This window comes from Equus asinus, chromosome 7 (assembly GCF_041296235.1).
Source record: "Equus asinus isolate D_3611 breed Donkey chromosome 7, EquAss-T2T_v2, whole genome shotgun sequence".
NCBI classification, from domain to species: domain Eukaryota; kingdom Metazoa; phylum Chordata; class Mammalia; order Perissodactyla; family Equidae; genus Equus; species Equus asinus.
The window spans coordinates 4,537,501-4,556,884 of NC_091796.1; the positions used below are offsets into that span (position 1 = coordinate 4,537,501).

At 49.1% G+C, this 19,384-nt stretch overlaps 2 protein-coding genes across 5 annotated transcripts in view; one reads left to right on the forward strand and one right to left on the reverse strand.

Annotated features, from left to right (window-relative positions):
- TSHZ1 (teashirt zinc finger homeobox 1) overlaps window positions 1–1,526 on the reverse strand; it is a 77,528-nt gene extending 76,002 nt beyond the window's left edge. Inside the window, exon 1 of the mRNA XM_044744040.2 lies at window positions 1–1,526. This exon is cut by the window's left edge and continues 456 nt beyond it. The gene's annotated coding sequence lies outside the window, so the exon portion shown is untranslated.
- A 727-nt stretch (window positions 1,527–2,253) lies between these two features.
- PTGR3 (prostaglandin reductase 3) lies at window positions 2,254–15,279 on the forward strand. Of its 4 annotated transcripts, none has more exons than XM_044744043.2 (2): window positions 2,254–2,604; window positions 8,986–15,279. In XM_044744043.2, exons 1-2 carry the CDS (start codon window positions 2,396–2,398, stop codon window positions 9,908–9,910), a joined length of 1,134 nt encoding a protein of 377 aa, XP_044599978.1. In that variant the 5' UTR covers window positions 2,254–2,395; the 3' UTR covers window positions 9,911–15,279. The 4 variants fall into 4 exon arrangements, with proteins under 4 accessions (XP_044599978.1, XP_014699755.1, XP_014699754.1 ...); XM_014844269.3 differs by lacking the exon at window positions 2,254–2,604 and adding an exon at window positions 2,634–2,782; XM_014844268.3 differs by lacking the exon at window positions 2,254–2,604 and adding an exon at window positions 2,874–3,015.
- The last annotated feature ends 4,105 nt before the right edge of the window (window positions 15,280–19,384 follow it).

A 19,384-nucleotide genomic window follows, 5' to 3' on the forward strand; every position in this document is an offset into this window, starting at 1 on the left:
CTGCGCCTTCCTCCGCCAGCCGAGAGTCTCCGAGCGCAACTTTCTCTCCCCCTCTCTCCTCGCGGTCCGGGGGTCGCGGCGAGTGTTTTCAGTGCGCGGTTCGCAGCTTTCTCATTGTGCGCCAGCGAGGCCGATCCAGGCTGTCCTTTTCCTCCCCGCACTTAGTCTAAGAGGAAGAAAGCAAACAAGACAGAGGAGTGAAGCCCCCGTACATACATGCGCCGGGGGGAGATGTCAGGCGCTGCTCCACCTTCCGAACAGTCACAGATCAAACAGTGTCACCCCGCCGGAGCGCCACTTGGTGCCCCGCGCTCCCCGCGGGGCTTTGCCGCCAGGATCGCCGCTTCTTCCAATGCGAAATCTAATGCAAACACATTTTGATCATGGATTTTTGGCCGGTCTTGATCTTCCAACAGAAAGATTTTGAAAAATACAAAAAAGCACCCCCCCCTCAAAAAAAAAAAAAAAGCCAACAACAACAACCCGGAGAGTGTGTGCAAAGGGGTGAAGAGCAGACATTCACTGGGTGGGCGAGATGAGCGTGGAGTATCCCCCCCAAACTCCTGGGAGAGAGGGAGATGCACTCTCGCTCTCTCCTCTTTTCAGTGAAATATAACACACATTCGGATCGCAGAGCTTTCAGACAGTCTCAACTGATAGACAGACACATCGAGCTGCTTTTCCTGCTTCAGTTTTTACTCCTCCTCCTCTCGCCAACGTCACCCTGACAATTACAAATAGGTCTCTCACAAACCATACCTGTCAATCTTTTTAATTGCTTTGTTTTCTTTTTTTTTCCCGGAGCTAAACAATATGACACAAAAAAGAAATCTTAATACAGCATAATATAAAAGATTGCACATTGGAGAAAGACATTGAGGGGTTTGTTATTGTAATCCACTGGCCGATACTGGGTAAAACCCATGTGTTTCAAGCCAAGTTAAGTAGACTCTAGCTCCTGCAGATTTTTAAACCTGTTAGTACCACCCTCCCACCTTGTACACGCACCCACGTGGACACAAACTACCCCTGGCTGAAGAATGTCCTACATTTGAGATAAATACTCTGTGATACTTTTGCAATCTTAGTTTGGGGGTTACATTTGACTGGGGAGGGACGCTGTGTGGCTTTTCTATTTTGGTAATTCATGGGTCAGTGGAAAACAAGAGGATTTTTTCATTAATATGTATATCTTTAATAAAAATGTAAAGGTAGACTTAGCTCCTCACACAAAAATGTGGAAAATATTTAATTTGGTCCCTCTATGAAAAGTGAATTGATTATTTGGACAATACAGACAATTAGGAGAAAAACTGACACGATGGAACTGCAGATCTTTCTAGCTGGGTTACAAAATGAGGTCTTCACACATCATTGCAACGTCTGCAATCCAATTAAGTCCCTCGGCATCCCCACCTAAAACTTTAAAATGTTTACGTGTCCTGGGAATTTGGCTCTCTGATTTCCAATATGTGTGTTCCCTCCCAATGGGAAACCTGTAACAGTCTCGTAGAGGCTGCTTAAAACATTCATGGAAACACAAGAAATCTAGGCCAAAATAAATAAAACGGCTTAGTTCGTGCAACTTGCATGGGACAGACTGAGGGCAGAAGGCACGGGCAGGCCGTTCCGGGGCCAAGGGGCCAGGAGCCTGGGGCGCAGGGTGCACTGGGCGCCCCCGGCCAGCGTTCGGTGCTCGAGCGCCCGCACTGGTGGTGGGGGCTGCCCGCCCGGCACGGACCCCGGCCGTGCCCCGCCGCCCCGGCCGCGCTCGGGGTTGATTCGTACCACCTTGCAAGGAAGTGAACGCTTCGCACGGGAAGGGGAGGCGCCTGCGCCGGCCTCCGGGAGCCGCGCCGCTCCGAGGACGCCCGGGGCTGCCGGCGGCCCGGGGCTGCCGGCGGCTCGCGGCCGCGGCGGTCGCGGGACGCGCGCGTCCCCTCGCCGCCCCCCCTCACCCTTTCAGAGGAGTCAAATCCGGCTTTTAGAGCTTGGGGAGGGTGGGGATATCCGGTGCCTCCCGGGCGCCAGGAGGAAGGGGGAGGGCGAAGAGGATCCTTGGCCAGTCTGCGCCGAGCAGATTCAAACCAAAACAAAAAGATTAAAGGAGCAGCGGCCGGGGCGGCAGCGGTTCTGGGCCGGGACCCCGGGAGTGGTGCGCCCGGGAACCAAGGGGGCTGCGCGGACTCCCGGAGCTGTGCGCGGCGGGGCGGGAGGGGGGAGCGGGAGCCAGGCGTAGTGGGGAAGGGGGGGGAGACGAGGGGAGGGCGCAGGCCGGAGGAGGGGCGGACCCGCCCGCTCCGCCCGCCCGCGCAGAGCTGAGCCGAGCCGATCGGCCCGGGCTGGGCGCGACCCCGGCCAGCGGCGGCGCAGAAAGCGGGCGGAGGCGCGGGCTATGCTGCGGCTAGTGCCCGCCGGGGCCCGAGCCATCGTGGACATGTCGTACGCCCGCCACTTCCTGGACTTCCAGGGCTCCTCCATCCCCCGCGCTATGCAGAAGCTGGTGGTGACCCGGCTGAGCCCCAACTTCCGCGAGGCCGTCACCCTGCGCCGGGACTGCCCCGTGCCACTCCCCGGGGACGGAGACCTCCTCGTCCGGAACCGGTGAGCCCGGCGCGCGCCCCACGCCCCGGCCCGCGCTGCGCGTCTCCCAGGCTGTCCCAGGCCCGCCTGCGTCCCCACACCCCGGCGCGCGCTCGGGCGCAGAGCCTGACTTTGCGAGATCCCTGGAAGTTGAACCCGCCGCCATCTGGCGAAGGCGAATGTAATGTGACTGTTGCTGGTGAGAATATCCGATGCCACCGAACGTCCTCATAACTGAGGGTTATTTTAATTTGGGATTCCCCTCCCCTCCCCCAGACCTCCCTCCTCCCCCTCCCGCTTCCGAAATAAAATCAACAGGACCCAGAAGGGGAGGCTTCCCGCCCGGCCCACCCGCGCGCACCCAGGGCTCCTGCGTTCACATAATCTTTAGGGTGGAGCAGGAACAGCCTGGACACAAACTGCGACGTTTAGGTAACGTGCTTTGGAGGAAGGAGGCCGGGGACCCCGCTGGCTTTTCCAGTCCGCTCCAGGTTGTCAGCCGCCTGGCAATGGCGGAGCCTGTTGTTGGGTGTGTTGGTGTGCCCCTCGCCGGTGTCGTCTGCCTGTTGTCAGTGCTGTGTGGCTGTTGTCTGTGCCCCGGAGTGTAGCGACGGGCGCGTGGCGCGCATCCAGGGCGGCTGGACAAGGGTCAGGGTGGGGGCATGGCTGTCTTTGCAGACCTTCGACACTCGGGTCGTTGCCGATCTTCTTACTATCTTTTCCACCTCCACACTCCTCGTCTTAATGTGTTTCTATCTCACTCATCTTTAGTAACTGGTGAAGCAACAGGAAGGAAAGGGACCTCACTCTGTCGGAGCTATGCCTGTGGGTCTCTGCTCCGTGGGTCCCCTCGCTGCCCGACTTGCGGGCTGGGTGTTCCCGGTCCGTCTGTCCCCTTCGAAGAGCAGGACTCGCTGGTCTGCTCAGTCCCCCGAGGGGTTACAGTATTGCATGTTTCAGGTTGAATAATACTATCGAAGGGAGGAGTAAGTTTTGATTGTAACTATGTTATAAATTGTGTGCTAGCAAGTACTGTAAGTCCTCTGCAAGGACTGGAGGACAGAGTGTACCCTGCCGACGTAGCGTGATGCAACCTTTAATTGGTCCGTTTTAGAGATTCATATCAGCCTTCCAAACAAGACTGTACAACTGAAGAATTCTGATTATGACATAAAACTTTTGGAAACCTGTTGGAAACATAAAAATTGAGTGAGCCCAGGCTGCGATTGAGTGGAGGCTGAGGGGTCAGTGGTGGCGGGGTGTGCCTTAAACGGTGGGATGTGTGCCTCCTTTAGAAAGTTTGCGTCGGTGGAAGGGGCTGCACAGGATTTCTTCATTATGCGCTGAGACACCCAGGCTGTGGACATAAGGACATGCATCCTGCTAGGCTAAAAAACAGGGCTCGTGTGTGTTCACGAACCTACAAAACACAGGAGCAATTTAAGAGAAGTTCAGATGAGACCCAGGCTGAAAAGCCTGCAAATAGACTTTAACAGGCAAAGTTTCACACAGGCTTTTTTTCTTCTTTTTCTGATGAAGTACAATATTGACTGTGAACACTGATGTAAACACGCACACAGACAACTGCTAGAATAAAATCCCTTTTAGAAACAGAGTGTGAAATAGGGCGGAGGCGACTGAGCGGGGCAGGCGGGGGAAGGTGTGAAGTTAGAGCACTGCCGGCAGCAGCGGAGTGGGACCACCCGTCACGCCGCGGTCGCCTTTGGTGGAGGCAGCGCGGGGATCCTGGCCTCTACCTGCGAGTGTGCGTCAACTCCTCGGGGTCCTCCCCTCCCCTCCTCAGACTCCTGTCCCTTCAGTCTCATCGTGGCCCCTGGCTTTCCCTTCCCGGCTGGGTGCCCAAGCACCCCCACGCCCCCTTCCCGCGCCCCCCCCACCCCCAGGGCGCTGGGTCCCAGAATTCGGTGGTCAGAGCTCTAGAGTGCCGGCTCCCTGGTTTGGAGCTTATCAGTTTGGGTTGCTTTAAGATCCATGCCTCTATTTTCCTTCCACGTATGCCAATAGAAATAGTATATTTATATGTACAACTTGACCTCTAACTTCTGCCTTGAAGTCCGCAACAGACAGAGAATGGGGCCGAATTGCTGCGTGTTGGGAGTGGGCAAATCTTTGCCTCCCCTTTTTCCTCTGTTGGAAAATCGGCTCCTACCCCCAAATTGGAGGGAGATCCTTTATTCTTGCAAACGGTGTCAGTGGAGGTGGCATTTTACCGATTTTTTTTTTAAGAACAGAGGCTTTAGAATTCACTGCAGTTGAGTTCATTTTAATCCTAGACCACATCTCCGCTGAGCAGTGTTAATTGCATGAAAATTTTATGCCAGCACATCTCATTTGATCGTGGTAAAATCTGTTCTGGACTGAATGGATTAAGCCCAAATTCACTTGTTGGGAAAGGTATTTTGGAGGTTTTCCTTGTGCTCCGTCTGACTTTTTCCTTCAGTTGATCCATTTGCACATCTCATTCCATCTTAACAGAAAATACAAATTCTTTATTCACAGGGAGGGAAGCGCTTCTAAACTAGACATCGATGTAGGATAATCAAGTTTACCATTTAGGAAAAGTGTGGGAAGGAGCACATAAAATCCCTACAGAACCTAGGACTGAAGTCCTTTATCCAGTTCCCACCTTCCGCTTCATGCGTCCGAGGACAGCTCCCATCTCCCGCTCGATGCCCAGCCGGCAGAAAAGAAAAAGAAAGGGAGCAAGCGCCACCGTGAAGTCCCCGTGCGCGCTATTTTTAGCTTTTTTTCGTACAATAGTGACACATTATTTCGTTTCCAAATATTTCTAACGATTTTCTGCTCAAGTGTAAGATGATGGAGCAAAGAGTTTGTAGGAATGACCAAGACGAGCTGGGGGGTGGGGAAGGCGTTCTTGATAAACGGTTTGCTGCTCACAGGAGGGTAACTATTTCTGCTGACTCTCCAGGCCGAGAATTCTTTTTTTCTTTTCCCCTTCTTTCTTTCTTTTCTTTTCTTTCTTTTTCTTCTTTCTATTTTTTTTTTTTAAGGAAGGTCTGGTTTGGACAACTTTGTTTCCCAGTGTTGAAGGCTTTTGCTGTGGACTTGAGTTTGGTTTTTGTTCAGAGGAAAGCGTTTCCCTCCCTCTGAGGACTGCCCTCTTTCACAATAAACATGACGAAGGGGGTCAGGACTTTTTAGGGTAAATAAACCGAGTGACTCTGGAAGGGTATGTATTTGGGGAAAGCCGAACCGGTCCCGTTCTGTTTCCTGGATTTTAGTTCTGTTCCTCGATTTTAGTCTTTTGAGAGGATCCTCCCATCTGATCGCTAGCATCCCGCTCTCATTAAAAGCACGAATTTCAAATTCGTGGAGGAAGAGGGTACCAGGAGAGTCCCCAGTGCGCGCATCCTTCCAGCGCGCCTTTCCTCCTTTTCTCGCCTCTCGCCGTCCCTGTCCCAGCTCCCCGACCAGGGCCCCCTTTGCCATGGCGCCTGCTGCTCTTGAACTTGTTTCTGGTGGAGCGGAAGGCGCGGCTCGAGACCCTCCCGCAGCTATTCCCAAAGCCCAGGTAAGGACGAGGGCGCATCTGGGCAGCGGCGGGTCCCCATCAGCCACGGCGGCCACGCAGCTTGAAATCGAGGGTCTGGGGACAAGCGGGGGGCCCTCATCAGGGGCTGGGCGACCCTGAAGAGGGCAAGGGGTGCGGAGCGGAGTAGCCGCAGGCTGTCGCCGCCGGCCTGAGAAGACTTTACTGACGACGCAGGCAATTTAGAAGACAGCAGGGCGGTGGGGGAGGGCACGAAAACTGGGGGTGCATGCGAGGCCAAGGTCACAATCCGGCCGCTGGCAGGCCCCAGTCAGGCGGCCGCTGCGCTCCGGTGCGCCATGCGATCGGGCCTCCCCAAGAACTTGACCGCCCCTGCGCCCCAGCTACACAGCCAGAAGGAACTGGGCGCGCCCGCCGGTACCCCCGCCTGGCCCAAGGAGGCCGAGATCACTGTTGTGGCCTGGCCGTTGGTCCCTCCACCCCAGTGCCGGGTAGCCGGTGCGGCCCCAGCCCGCTCCGGGGGTCGGAGGTACTGCTACTGCCGGCCCCTCTCGGTGGTGACGGTGGAGAGACCGCAGGCAGGGAGGGTCCGGCCGTCAGCGTAGGCTGGGCACTTCCGAGGGGAGATGGTCCCAGAGGCACCGATTTCTGGCGCCCTGCAGGCTGGCCCGGGCTCACCGAGGGTGCCGCTGGGGAGTCAGCGAGCTGGACGCCGCCAGGACCGGGCGCGCGGCGGGCCCTTCGGGTCTCCTGCACCACTCCAGCTCGACCGCAGTGTTGGATTTGGTTTTTAAGCAAAGCTCCCATGGTAAACTCAAGCTGCAGCTGGTCGGCTGCAGCCACCCAGCTCCCAGCAGAGTCCTACTCCCCCAACCCCGGCCTGCCCCTTGCTCCCCCCCCTGGCGCGTGTGCCCTCTCTCCTCGCTTTTCTCCGGGGCGTGTGCCCTGCACCGTCTGGCCACCTCTCTCTGGGAAGTGGCAAAGCACAGCCGTGGGCTTCGGGGGGGCGGGGTGCGTTTTCCACCAGCAGCGCCTTCCCGGTCGCAGGCCCCCCAGGGCGCGCCCGCTCCGAGGTGGGGGAGACCCAAGGGGCCGACTGCCACGGGCGTAGAGGGGGGTTCCCTACAAGTCCAAGGCGAGGGTACCCCACAGAGGAATGGCCTCTTCAGTTGGACTGCAGAAACACCACGGGGGACAAGACGGGAGGGGGGAGGGGCGAGGGGCATGGGGCTGGAGGTCTGGCCTAGTCCCCCACCTCTAAGGCAGACTCCGCCGTCACTTCCACCCCACTGACGCCTTCCTGGGGTTTGCTTTACAGCCTGGAGCAGGGCGACCGAGAGAGGAGACGCTCTGGCTGGGCTCTGCCCTGGCTGCCTTCTGTGCAGTCCAGCAGCGGCTCTCGGAAAGCTAGAAGACTGGGCCTTAAGAATTATGTAAATTGAAAAGAAAGATAACACCCCACCCAAAAAAAAGAATAGAATGTAGGCATCTTGGTATTAAATGCCAAATGAGAAACGAGCAAAATTCATTTTTCCCACTTCTCATTATTTTGTATCATTTATGGGTATGGAATTCTGTAGGGTATTATTGAGGCTGTGTGGTATGCTAACTTCTGAAAGCAGCTTGACATGCCCAAAAGAAATTGTTTCCTGCTTTCTTATTTCTCCAATATGTAGAGAGCTTTCAATGTTGTAGATATACAGAGCATAATCATAAGGGAGCATTTATAAGTGCAAAGTATTACCTGTAGTACAGTGGAAGTGGATCCCAGCACAGGGCTGTTTTGGTTTATTAAGTTAAATTAAAAGTGAATTATTTTAAAATGACCTACTTACCAGCTTTCCTCCTGCCACCGCATACTACCATCTTTTCATTTCGTTACAGGTAGAAATGACATTTTTTGGGTCCTCCATTATGTGTCTAAGCGACCTCCTGACATCCTTTGTAGATGGCTTTTTTCCTTATGTATCCGGATATTTTTGTTATGAGGTATACTGAGATGAAAAAAGGCTGGTAAAAATACTGGCCCCACAATTAAATTGACTCTGGATACCAAAGTGAAAATAATCATCTGGTATTAATCAAGTTATGTCTCTGCTTCTTGTTGAGCAAAAATATAGTGACGATTTGCTTTCCTTTTCATCTGAAAAGGACTGTAAAATGTTGACTGTTCCATAAAAATTTCTCTATCCTTGTGAGACAATTTTTGTTCAATTAATCACAATGCATATTTTCACACTGGACGTAGTTACATCAGAAAGAAAATTCGCGGCAGCCACTCTAACAATGTTTTAAACAACCTCTGCAGGAACGTAACAACGGATGACCTTGCACATTACATCAATCTTTAATAATATCATTGTCATTACTATTATTATCTGAAGTGTTAAATTGTTGCCAAAATCAATACAAGGCTACTTCTTTGAATATATTTTATCCCACTGTTGTTTTTAACATCTTTGTTAAGAGGCCAATTAATTTCCAACTCACAGCTGGAGTGAAGTTTGTAGAATAGGGCTTCCTGACTTTTTTTTTTTTTTTTTTGGTTTATTTCTTTTTGAAAGAAAGCAGAGGGAAATAAATGTGAAATAGATAACTTGATGTTTAAAGTGATACGAAATTATTCCTAAACAGATGAAAGAATAAAATATACCAAAACTCTGATCGCAAATCCCTGCTGAACTAATACTTGTTTAATTTCTTTTTTTCAACTCAGTATCAGGACTAATTGTTTTGAATTTTATCAGAACATATAGCTTAGCCACCCCTTCCCAGTTACTGGAATTAGAGGAATTTTTCTAAGCAGAATATAAAGGCTTTGACGAAGAAAGCATCTTAATATATGTGTTTGTTTGTTTGTTTTCTTGTAGATTTGTTGGTGTTAATGCATCTGACATCAACTATTCAGCTGGCCGATACGACCCTTCAGTAAAGACCCCCTTCGATGTAGGTTTCGAAGGTGTGGGAGAGGTGGTGGCCTTAGGCCTGTCTGCTAGTGCCAGATACACAGTTGGCCAAGCTGTGGCTTACATGGCACCCGGCTCCTTTGCTGAGTACACCGTGGTGCCTGCCAGCATTGCAACTCCAGTGCCCTCTGTGAAACCTGAGTATCTCACCCTGCTGGTAAGTGGTGCCACTGCATACATCAGCCTGAAAGAGCTCGGAGCATTGTCGGAAGGGAAAAAAGTTTTGGTGACAGCCGCAGCTGGGGGGACGGGCCAGTTTGCCGTGCAGCTTGCAAAGAAAGCCAAGTGCCATGTAATTGGAACCTGCTCTTCTGATGAAAAGTGTGCTTTTCTGAAATCTATTGGCTGTAATCGTCCTATCAACTATAACACCGAGCACGTCGGTACTGTCCTGAAGCGGGAGTACCCCGAGGGTGTCGATGTGGTGTACGAATCCGTTGGGGGAGCCATGTTTGACTTGGCGGTAGACGCCTTGGCTATCAAAGGGCGCTTGATAGTAATTGGGTTTATCTCTGGCTACCAAACTCCTACTGGCCTATCACCTGTGAAAGCAGGAGCGTTACCAGCCAAACTGCTCAGGAAATCCGCCAGCCTCCAGGGCTTCTTCCTCAACCATCACCTTCCTGAGTATGGAGCAGCCATGGACCACTTGCTTCAGCTGTGTGGAAGTGGGGACCTGGTTTGTGAGGTGGACCTTGGCCATCTGTCTGCAGAGGGCAGGTTCACTGGCCTGGAGTCGGTATTCCGGGCTGTTGATTATATGTACATGGGGAAAAACACTGGAAAAATTGTAGTTGAATTACCTCACTCTGTCAACAGTAAGCTGTAAAAGCAGGACAATGACACAAATCAAAGGAGAAAGAAAATGGGCACTTTATGCCTCAGAATTACTCAAGTCAACTTATTTTTAGTTGGTAATGGAGCTATTTCTTAAAACAAGAGGAAGGTGTTAATAGGTTTCTCTTTCTCTTTTCTTTTCTTTTTTTTTTTCCTGCCCCTCCCTTGAAAAAAGAATGTCCTAATAAAACTTCCTTCAATGGCTCAGAGGTAAAACTTTTACATTCAAGTCTTCAGTCATGGACAGACTCATTCCAGATTTTATTGTTCCAGAGAACTAAATTAATTCCTGATGTGAGATCTGAGCAAATCAGTATGTCTTCAGCTTGATGAGATTTTAAAATCAGTCTTGAAAATGGTTCACAAATTCTTTGCTTTGGGAAAGTTTGCTCTTGTGCTAATAAGTAGTTAATAGATGAGAGGGATTGCAAAAGTCAGACGTATTTCAGAGTCCATATTCTCAGGAAGTGGCCTTTTTTTCCCTATAAATCATTAGCCAACTAGCTAAATAGAAATTTGGAGGAATTCTCCCAAAACTTTGATTTTGTTAAATTCTTTTAAAAAATGATTAAGTAAACACAGACTTATTTTAAAGAAGTATCTCTTATTTAGTGGCTTTTGGGCACAATCCTCCTGGTGAGGCGTATGGAATGGAGAATTTCTCTCTTCCCTTCAGAAGCAAATTAGTATTGAAAACGTATAGACAAAAAGCAGGTTTTAGAAAGAGAAATTACAGAGATTCAGGGGACTTTAAAAACTTCATACCTGCACAGGAAAGGGAAAAGTATGTGCTCCAGCCACAGCGGGAGTCTCCGTAATGCAACTGTGCCATGCGTGTAAAAACACACTGCAGGCATCCCGCCAGAGAGCCGCGCCAGCCGGAAGTGGGCTATGTCACACAGCGCCGTTTTCAGAAGGGGCCTGGGTGATCTTCAGTAACAATGCAGTTGCTTCATGTTGTAGACGTGCGGACGTGGAAGGTGTGTTTTCTCTCCGACCATGGAAGCAGACTAGCGGCCACTGGTCTTCTGTCCCCATTTTACTTCTCTCCGTGGTCTGGTGGAACGAGATGCTTCTTGTCACTCTCCCCCCGTGTCACACACACGCGAGTAACGAGTCATGCGCCTTCTCTTCTGAATCATGCCCCGAGCTGCTCCGCCTGCCTCCTAACCTTCAGCTCACCAAAGACTCCTCCAGCTTTCATGGTTGAGTTGGAAATCCCAGAGTGCCTTTCTAATGGAAGGCAAAACCCACCAGATTATTTTTCAAAGCCTTGGGTTTCAGTGTTTCGAACATGCTACACAAATAGGAACACAATTAAAGACGCCCCAGGAAACTTGGTGACCATATTTAGTTTTTCTTTCCTTCCATCTGAGGAGCAAGGAAATCCTACTGCTGAATAGCTGTTAGTATCTATTTTACAAGATTTACTCATTTTCAGGTACCTAATGTAGCTGCTAGCATGCATGCACAACAATACAATTTATATGGTAAATGGGACCAAATAATGGCTTCACTGAATGTTATGGCTGCACTGAAGGCAAATGTCACGGTAAATAGCTGCCAAATTATGGATCATGCCGAAGTGTCACAACTGCACTAAAGACAAATAGCACTGGAGGCTATTGCCACTGTGACGCTTTTGAGTTATGAAGAAGAGTAGCAGCCTGATGCGAGGCTCTTTGTGTCCTCGTTATAGCAAAGGGTTACCAGTGCAGGCACAAGGGAAGCTGGTCCAGTGAGGGGCTCGGTTATTAATCTGTCCCTTTCAGACCTCACAGCTGTAGGAAAACGGAAAGGGACTTTGCCTGGCTTTCAGATACACAAACAAAGGGGAGGGGACAGGTGTTATGAATGTAACTGCACGGGAAATGCCTGGTCAGGGAGAAACATTGTAATCAGCTCATCAAAGAATATTATTAAATTTAACATAGTGTATGTTTGATAGGCTTAGCTGCTGCTTATGCAGAGAGACGTGTGAAACCTCAGCAATGATGCACTTTCCCCCTTTGTCAAGACTTGAGGAGTAAGGACGTTGCCAACCAAATTGCTTCTTCTAAACTGAAGCCCGTCCCGGTTTCTTTCACTTTAATGGGTGGGTAATAAAGATGAAAGACCAACATTTTAACTGATGGATCCCTTAAGCTACAGAATAGAAATTTATTATGTTTTGAAGGAATATACTAAATTCAGCTATGTAAAAAAAAAATTTCAAATACCCAGGTTTAAAATAAAATATAATCTGAAAACCTCATGCTCTCTCTTTCCCCAAACTGAGGAACTACAGTGCATACTGTTTTCATTTATTCTTAGAAAACACGCATGAAAGATTCCGCCCATTCAGATAATGCCAAAAATATGTTTAAACTTTTTTTTTTGTTCTTCTGAAAAATGATTTGTAAATTGAGGGTCATAGTTCAGCATCAGTTTCATCTTCTGGGATTATCGTTCAAGACCAGCCGCTAATGGGAGGTGAAATGGTGCGATGCTCTCAACACCTTTCTTCTGAACTGCATTACATATCACAAAAAGCACATCCATAATTCAGGGCAATTGTCAGTCTTTGTTTTAGAGATGGGGCCGGGGCTGGATGATCACGGGGGATGAGTTATTTCTTGGTTCTCAGGGTGGCCTTTTCTGCACAGCAGCCTTGAGGCCCCTGGCTGGGCAGATGGAGGGGCTTGACTCTGGTAGGCGAACCGAGAAATGCAGGGTCCCAGCTATTCCTTACCATTCCGTTATGACTTCTAAAGAGCCAAATGCTGTTCCTTCAAATTTGTTTTGCATACAAAAAATACCAACAATGCCATTTCGGGTCCCTTTGACAATGACTTCTGCTATTGGCCCAATTCAGCATTAAAAAAAAGAAATTCAGGGAATAGTTTGCAAAGAGAGAACGCAGAAGTTTTGCACAATACATTCTATAAATTGTTCTTATATGATTTCATCTGAATGGAGTTCTCAGGGGTAGGACGGAGCCTCTATAAATGGTCATTAGTATTACATTCAGTATTTATCTAATGAAAGTGCAGTGACAAGTGGCTGCTTCTTATTAAAATGAAAATCCTGCATTATGTACTTAAGGAACATTCCAGCTAATGAGGATGTAATGTCCTCGGTACAACACAGACCTTCTTTTTGTGTTCACCACCACAAGATGCTGGAAACTTGACAAATGATATCATTTCAGACACATGCCTGCCGTAGGGACCTGCTTTTTGGCTTCCTGTTTCTGGCTTTTATTTGGGTAACATTTATAACGGCCACCCGACTTGTAATGGTAACGTTTTAACCCCTTCGTGGAGTTCCCAATTAGCGTGAATTTACTACATTCAGCATTTCCTTTAAAAGGCGGTGGGAGTTCCTACGCCTGAAAATATTTCTCCTGATCACTTTATCACCCGTACATATAAGATAAATACCATATTTTAGATTTATATAAAAACAGATGAGCAACATACAACTTTCAGAAAAAATACAATAGGAAAAGACCAAGCACAATCAGCGACGGCTGATCACTTCTTCAGGGTTAAAATGTAAGCTTTATGAATGGAACCCAGATGCAAAGTGGCCTGATTTGACAGATTCATAATTGCTGTTCTCCATACCTTCCACTCTCTTGTTTTATTAAATAGTGTTTGTTATTTATAGTACTTATTTAGAGACAGACGATTTATCTATGCAAACTTTATTAGTTAATTTTTGGGTTTGGAGTTTGAGGTTTGTTTTTTTTTTTTGAAAGTTAGATTTTCTGTAACTAATTTTCTAGTTATGGCCCAGAATTAAATATTTCAGATCATATTTCAGAAGTCAAAATGTAAAACTCTGGATTATCAATGCTGTTGGTGTGGACATTTTAAGCTTTGAATTTTATTTTTTACTAGATCTTTAGCATCATGTTATTTCAACTTCTAAAAGGAAGAATGTTTGATATGAGAACCTTACTGCTGTTAGATGAGCAAACTATGGAATGTTGGCCAAAAAAAGGACCATATAAAATAGGTAAATAATATTTTACCAATATGTATCAGTTTAAGTAATTCTTGATAGAAGAGAGTTGATATTCAAAGAAAGTCAAATAAGGTGCATATTTCAATTATGTATGCTTGAGTCTTCTGTAGAATTCTTTCACTAGACCTGAGTAGCTAATGAGATGTGACAGCAAATGTGGCCTGGTGTAAATGCCGTCCCCCCATCTATTCTTGACCCGACGTGGTGCCCACTGCAGATCTGCCCTTCAGTGCTTGCTCAGAGCATCCTGGGAGGCAGGGCCACCCTTGGGAAGCATGTCTGGAACCCTCCAGCCATGGGCCAAGTACTGCATGTACTTGGGGGAAACCAATATGTGCCTGGTCTGTGCCCGGAAGCACTGAGCCAAAAGTACAGCGATTCCAACAGCCCCCGAAAGGAAGAGTTTCCCTTGAAGGGCACTATCTGACAGCCTTTCTGCCAACATGAAATTAAAATAATAATTAAAACACGCCCAGCTGACTGGTGGTAGCATCCAATACCAAAGATGGATTTGTGCTTAGAGCTCAGAAAAATGTTCCATAGAATTGTCAGCAACTGTCGTGCTTTATCCTCCCAGGTGAAGAGCTGCACCGTATCTTAGAAGGACTCCAGCGAACGGTTTCTTTGGCCGGTTGGGAGGTGCGGGAAGCCCTTTAGGGAATAAAGGGGGGCCTTCTTACGAGAGCCTTTGCCTTCTCTCTGCGTGCCCGCACCTGGGGGGTGGGCCCGCAGACACTGAGAGCTGGGAGGAGCCTGAGACACTCTGCTCTCATAAATGAGAAGACTCAGTTGTCCTTTAAATGATAAAATTTGGGATGTAAGGGATAATCTAGTTCAACCCATTTTATAAATGAAGACACTGAGATTCAGCAAGAATAGGTGCTTTATCCAAGGTCACGGAGTTCCCTGGACTCAGAAATGAAGCCGGAGCACAGCCAGATTCCTTCCTGGTACCTCAGGCCGCTCTCTCTTATCCTCTTTATGCTTTGCAAAGGTCCCTCACTATATGGCTGATTGAAAGTGTCACAAAATAACAACTGGCCTCTGTTATATATCTTTTGGTGGATGAGATGCTGACCAACCCAGGAAGAATATCACAGTTCCGGCCACAAAAGTGGGCTCCACTCCAGACCCCCTTGAATCCAGCACAGGTCAGGGGTCCAGGTCATTTGATTCTGCCATCTGAATATCACACAGCCTTCAGGAAAAAATTTTTAAAAACACCTCTGTGGAATTAATGGCTGAATGCCTACAATTTAGTTTTAATACTACAAGGAAGGTTTTGTCTCCTGTCAGTGTATTTTTGTTTGTCAAATAATGAAAATGAAATAAAGAAAATCTTTATTATCATGTGTTGAGTATTTTTTTCTAGAGTCATTTCATCTGCTTATGTTATTGCCTATAGAAAGCTGATAATGTTTGATCATCTTTTAACAGCAAAATATCTAGAACCTAAAATTGCTGTTCCACCTGAAATTGAAGTCTAAATCTGACGGACTGGGGGCTGTGGTGGACAGCGCTAGGCAGTGGCGGCGGGAAGTACTGTGAGGTGAAGGGACATGCACGGGGACAGACGTCAGTGGGTCCCACGTTTCATGTTCACGTGTGGCAAGAATCTCACACTGTACAAATGACAGATCGTAACTAAGGCTTGGAAATGAGCCCTTCACAACCACACGATATTGAACATCCATGTCTTTCTACGTCTTTTCTGTCTTCCTGCAACTCATGCACAACAAGCGTAAACTTTCAACTTCACACGAACAAATCCTTTCCCCATAGAAACAGCTTCTTTTACCATTGAAAAAACCTTTGCAGGAATGGCAACGATGTCAAAGGCAATCTCATTTTGTAGAAAACCTGATTTCTCACCAGGGACTGGAAGCAGTCGTGGTCCCTCTATATGTTGTTGGAATTTGCATTTGGAAATTGAATTGTCTCCTTGAGGGTTTTCACTCAAAGTAACTTTTGGAGAATTACTTAGATCCGGGTACATCAGGGTACATGGTATGAGATTGAGCTGAAGGGGTCCCAGTGTCACCCCAGCTGTAAAAACTGCTCATACTCTAAGCAGTAAAATTAAAAGTGCTGCCATTGTCATTAGTGAAGGATATTTATCGTTTCAATTTTTACATGTCCTTTATATAACATCTTGTAACTTGCTCACAAATTTGAAGTGTTTGAGTACCATGTCACTACCTTCACCTCTTTACTCTTAAATAGAGAAAGATGAAGGATGCCCTCTTGAGAGATGGGAAAATTAAGCGCCAAAAGATGCCTTGCCTGAATCGCTTGGTCCCTGCTTGAACAGAGACAGGTCCGTGGAGAGCTCCCAGGGTGAGGCTGTCTTCACTAGGGTGCTGCTTTTCCAGCTACCCTGTGCACACATCACCTGTTGCCATGCAGGTCCCGAGTCAGCAGGCCCACAGTGGGGCCTGGGTGGCGGCGTGTCCCACGTGATGCTGGTGCTCCTGGTCAGGGGACCACACTTTGAGTAGCAAGGTAGTAGATCACTCGCCTTTGGAGAGATTCCCATCTTGCAAGATGCTGTTTATGAGGAATTTCTGAGCAACCGAGGGCTACCCAGGCGTGAATTACAAGAACAAGCGCTTGATGTAACTGCAGAAAGGGTTGTGTTTTAGCACCACGTTTTCAGCTTCTTACCCATCCCTTCGGAAACTCTGCTGTGAGGCCGACCGCCTGCTATTGCAAGTGCTCTGGTGGCACCCGTTCCATGCAGTTCTAAACGGGACGGAAAGGAAGGGAGGAAGGGGAACAGGAGCGAACCGGGGCCGCTCAGCAAAGGCGACAGCAGCCCCTACCTGCACATTCACTGCCTTTTAAATGAAGACAGATCACAGAGGGGCCTAAACTCTTTTGGTTTTCACTCGGCTTCTAGGATCAAATTCTTTGTCTTGCCCATGTTCTCCTCCGCTGTCCAGCTGGCAGTTCAACATCAGCCCTTTGACAGGAGCATTGAGGACAGACACTGCAGTCCTTTGCTGGGTCTCGCTGGCCGCCGTGTGCATGGTTACCGGAGTATTTCACAGTTATCCCGAGGAAAGGGGAGACCCGATTCACACCCACGTTCGGATCGGGTCACTTGGAGCAAGCCACGTGGCGCCACGTGCAGCCTTTGTTTAAAGATAGGTCCACAGAAATTACAGTAATTTAGGAGGCCGTGGCCTTCGTCAGGGAAAAGTTATAATCCGTGCCAGCGCTTCTTAATGTGCCACCTCAGCGGTCGGAACCAGCACTCTCTGACCCGGGGATGCAGGAAAGGGCCTCGGTGTCAAAAAGGAAGCTGAGCTGTGGACACAACCCAAGTTAGGAGTTTACAAACGGCCCGACGGAGGGACGTGGAGGCCGGCAAGCCGTGCTCCCCGGCGGCTCTCTGCTTCCCCGTGGGGACAGCCCACCCAGGGCCCCAGGGCCTGGCCCCGCATCCTCGCACGGGTCCTGCCTGTGGCTGTGGTGGCGCATGTGGCCGAGCTGCCACCCCGCAGGAGGTGCCTCAGATCTGAGCAGGGTCAGCAGGAGAGTCACCAGCCCACGGTCGTTTACCCGCAGGCTGGAGCAGAGGCGGGGACAAGAACTGCTGAAAGCGACCCCTGATGACCTCAGAACATTCCGGAGGGTCATGGTTGGGGCAGAGGGAAGCAGAAGCTCCAGGTCGGGCGGGAGAAGAAGGAGGCACCTGCTCTGCGTGTCAACCTCTCGAGCCTCCGGAGGGCCCCGAATGCCAATCTGGGACATTTTGGGGTCTCTGGGCAGAATTCTGGCCAGATGTTTTCCTTGATCGCGAGTGGAAAAGCCATGCCTGTCGGCTAACAAGGGGGTGGCCTGCCTCCGGCACGTTTATTTATTTTCACGACGTTCGGGATTCTGTCTAAGCCAAGTTAGTTGCTCTCACCTGTGGGGCCCCATTAACACTTTGCTCAGACCTCATTGCTAGCACTTTCCATGGCGCCCTAGAGTCTATCTCTGTCCATGCTGTCTCCCTGCAGGCTGGGAGCTCCTGGGAGGCAGGGCCTGCTCGCTGTCCCCCCCGAGCTGGACCTAGGACCTACCGACATATATTACATCAACATATGCTTTTCACTTTTATTTTAAAATCGAACCAACAAAACCCGGTGCAGTGCCTCAGGAGCATCTCCTCTCGCAGGGTTTCAGGGTAGGCGCTGCCCACGTGGGTTTTCCAGTTGGAAATAAGACCCGTGAGCGCTGGCAGGGACATTGCTTTTAATCCCAGGCCACAGCCTCAGGCAAGCCAGTGACCTCTCTCCACAGGAGGCTGCTCATCTGGAAAACCAGGTGGCTCATCTGAGCGCCTGGGAGCTCTCACGAAGAGGGATGGTGCCGGGCTGTGGCATCCACTGTTGGTGCAACAAGGAAATGTGTTATTCTTCATAGCAGCTTCAATGTTCTGTTGGCACTGGTCCAGCGTGCTGATTTAACTCTATCCAAAATCAATCCCCCAGGCGCTGGGCTTCTTCAGAAGCCTCAATGGCTGTTCTGATCCCCACGTGTCGGAGAAAGTCACAGTCGAACTGAAGGAGGTCCCAAGAAGTGCCCGGTGCGTGGTAGGCACACTCAGTGCCGCAGTTGAATGAATGAGTGAAGGAATACTGAACCCTTGGAAAACCAGAAGGGGCCTGTCATTTATGGATAAAATAAGAGATTTTCACTCTTCCAGGAAGGGTTTCTTTATGAGTCTGATCATGATGGTTGCCCTGCATGCCAGAGGACTCTGTTCTCACTGGCGAAGGTGCTGTCTGGAGACTCCTCGCCGGGTCGCGGAGCCCTCAAGCATACGTATGGAAGTCAGGCAGACCTGAGTACAAATCCCACCTCGCCCACCAATGCCACCAATTTGGGGGGAACATTCTTAACCTGAGAAGCCTCAGCTTGTTTCTTTTTCCCTTTTCACTTGTCATCTGTTAAGGGGAAATTATGATAACACTGACCTTGGATGCCATCTGGCAAGTATGGACAGTACCTGTCATGATGTCCCAGCCACTAGTAACACCGGCTCCTTCCTCTCTGCCTTTGGAACGAGAGAAGCAGAGGGAGACTCTGGAAACGGTCCAGTTGGGGAGGATCCTCAAAGGAGCCCCCGTGATGCCAAGACAGTTGGTTACCGCCCTGATGGCAGTGAGAGCCCCAAGATTAGGAAAATGAGAGGAAATACCACAAAGTGAAGAGCAAGGTCTTGAAATTCATCACCCCTGTGATCTTTCTCACCCAGAGGTAGAAGAAGCTAAATTTCTTTTTAAGTGGAATAAAACTACCTTTGACAGGTCCACAGTGGCTTATTTCTAAAATCTTTGTTATATGCGTGTTAAATATTTAAACCACTATGTATTTATTATACGTATTACATTAAAAAGCAGTTAGGCTGCTTTGAGGTACAAGTGTCAGAAAATCCAACTAAAACTAGCTTCAAAAATAAGGG

Excerpts from the sequence above, each read along its gene's own strand:
- PTGR3 (XM_044744043.2), top strand. The coding sequence starts at position 2,396 with ATGCTGCGGCTAGTGCCCGCCGGGGCCCGAGCCATCGTGGACATGTCG. Across the intron at positions 2,605-8,985 it reads GACCTCCTCGTCCGGAACCG|ATTTGTTGGTGTTAATGCAT; the intron begins GTGAGCCCGGCG and ends GTTTTCTTGTAG.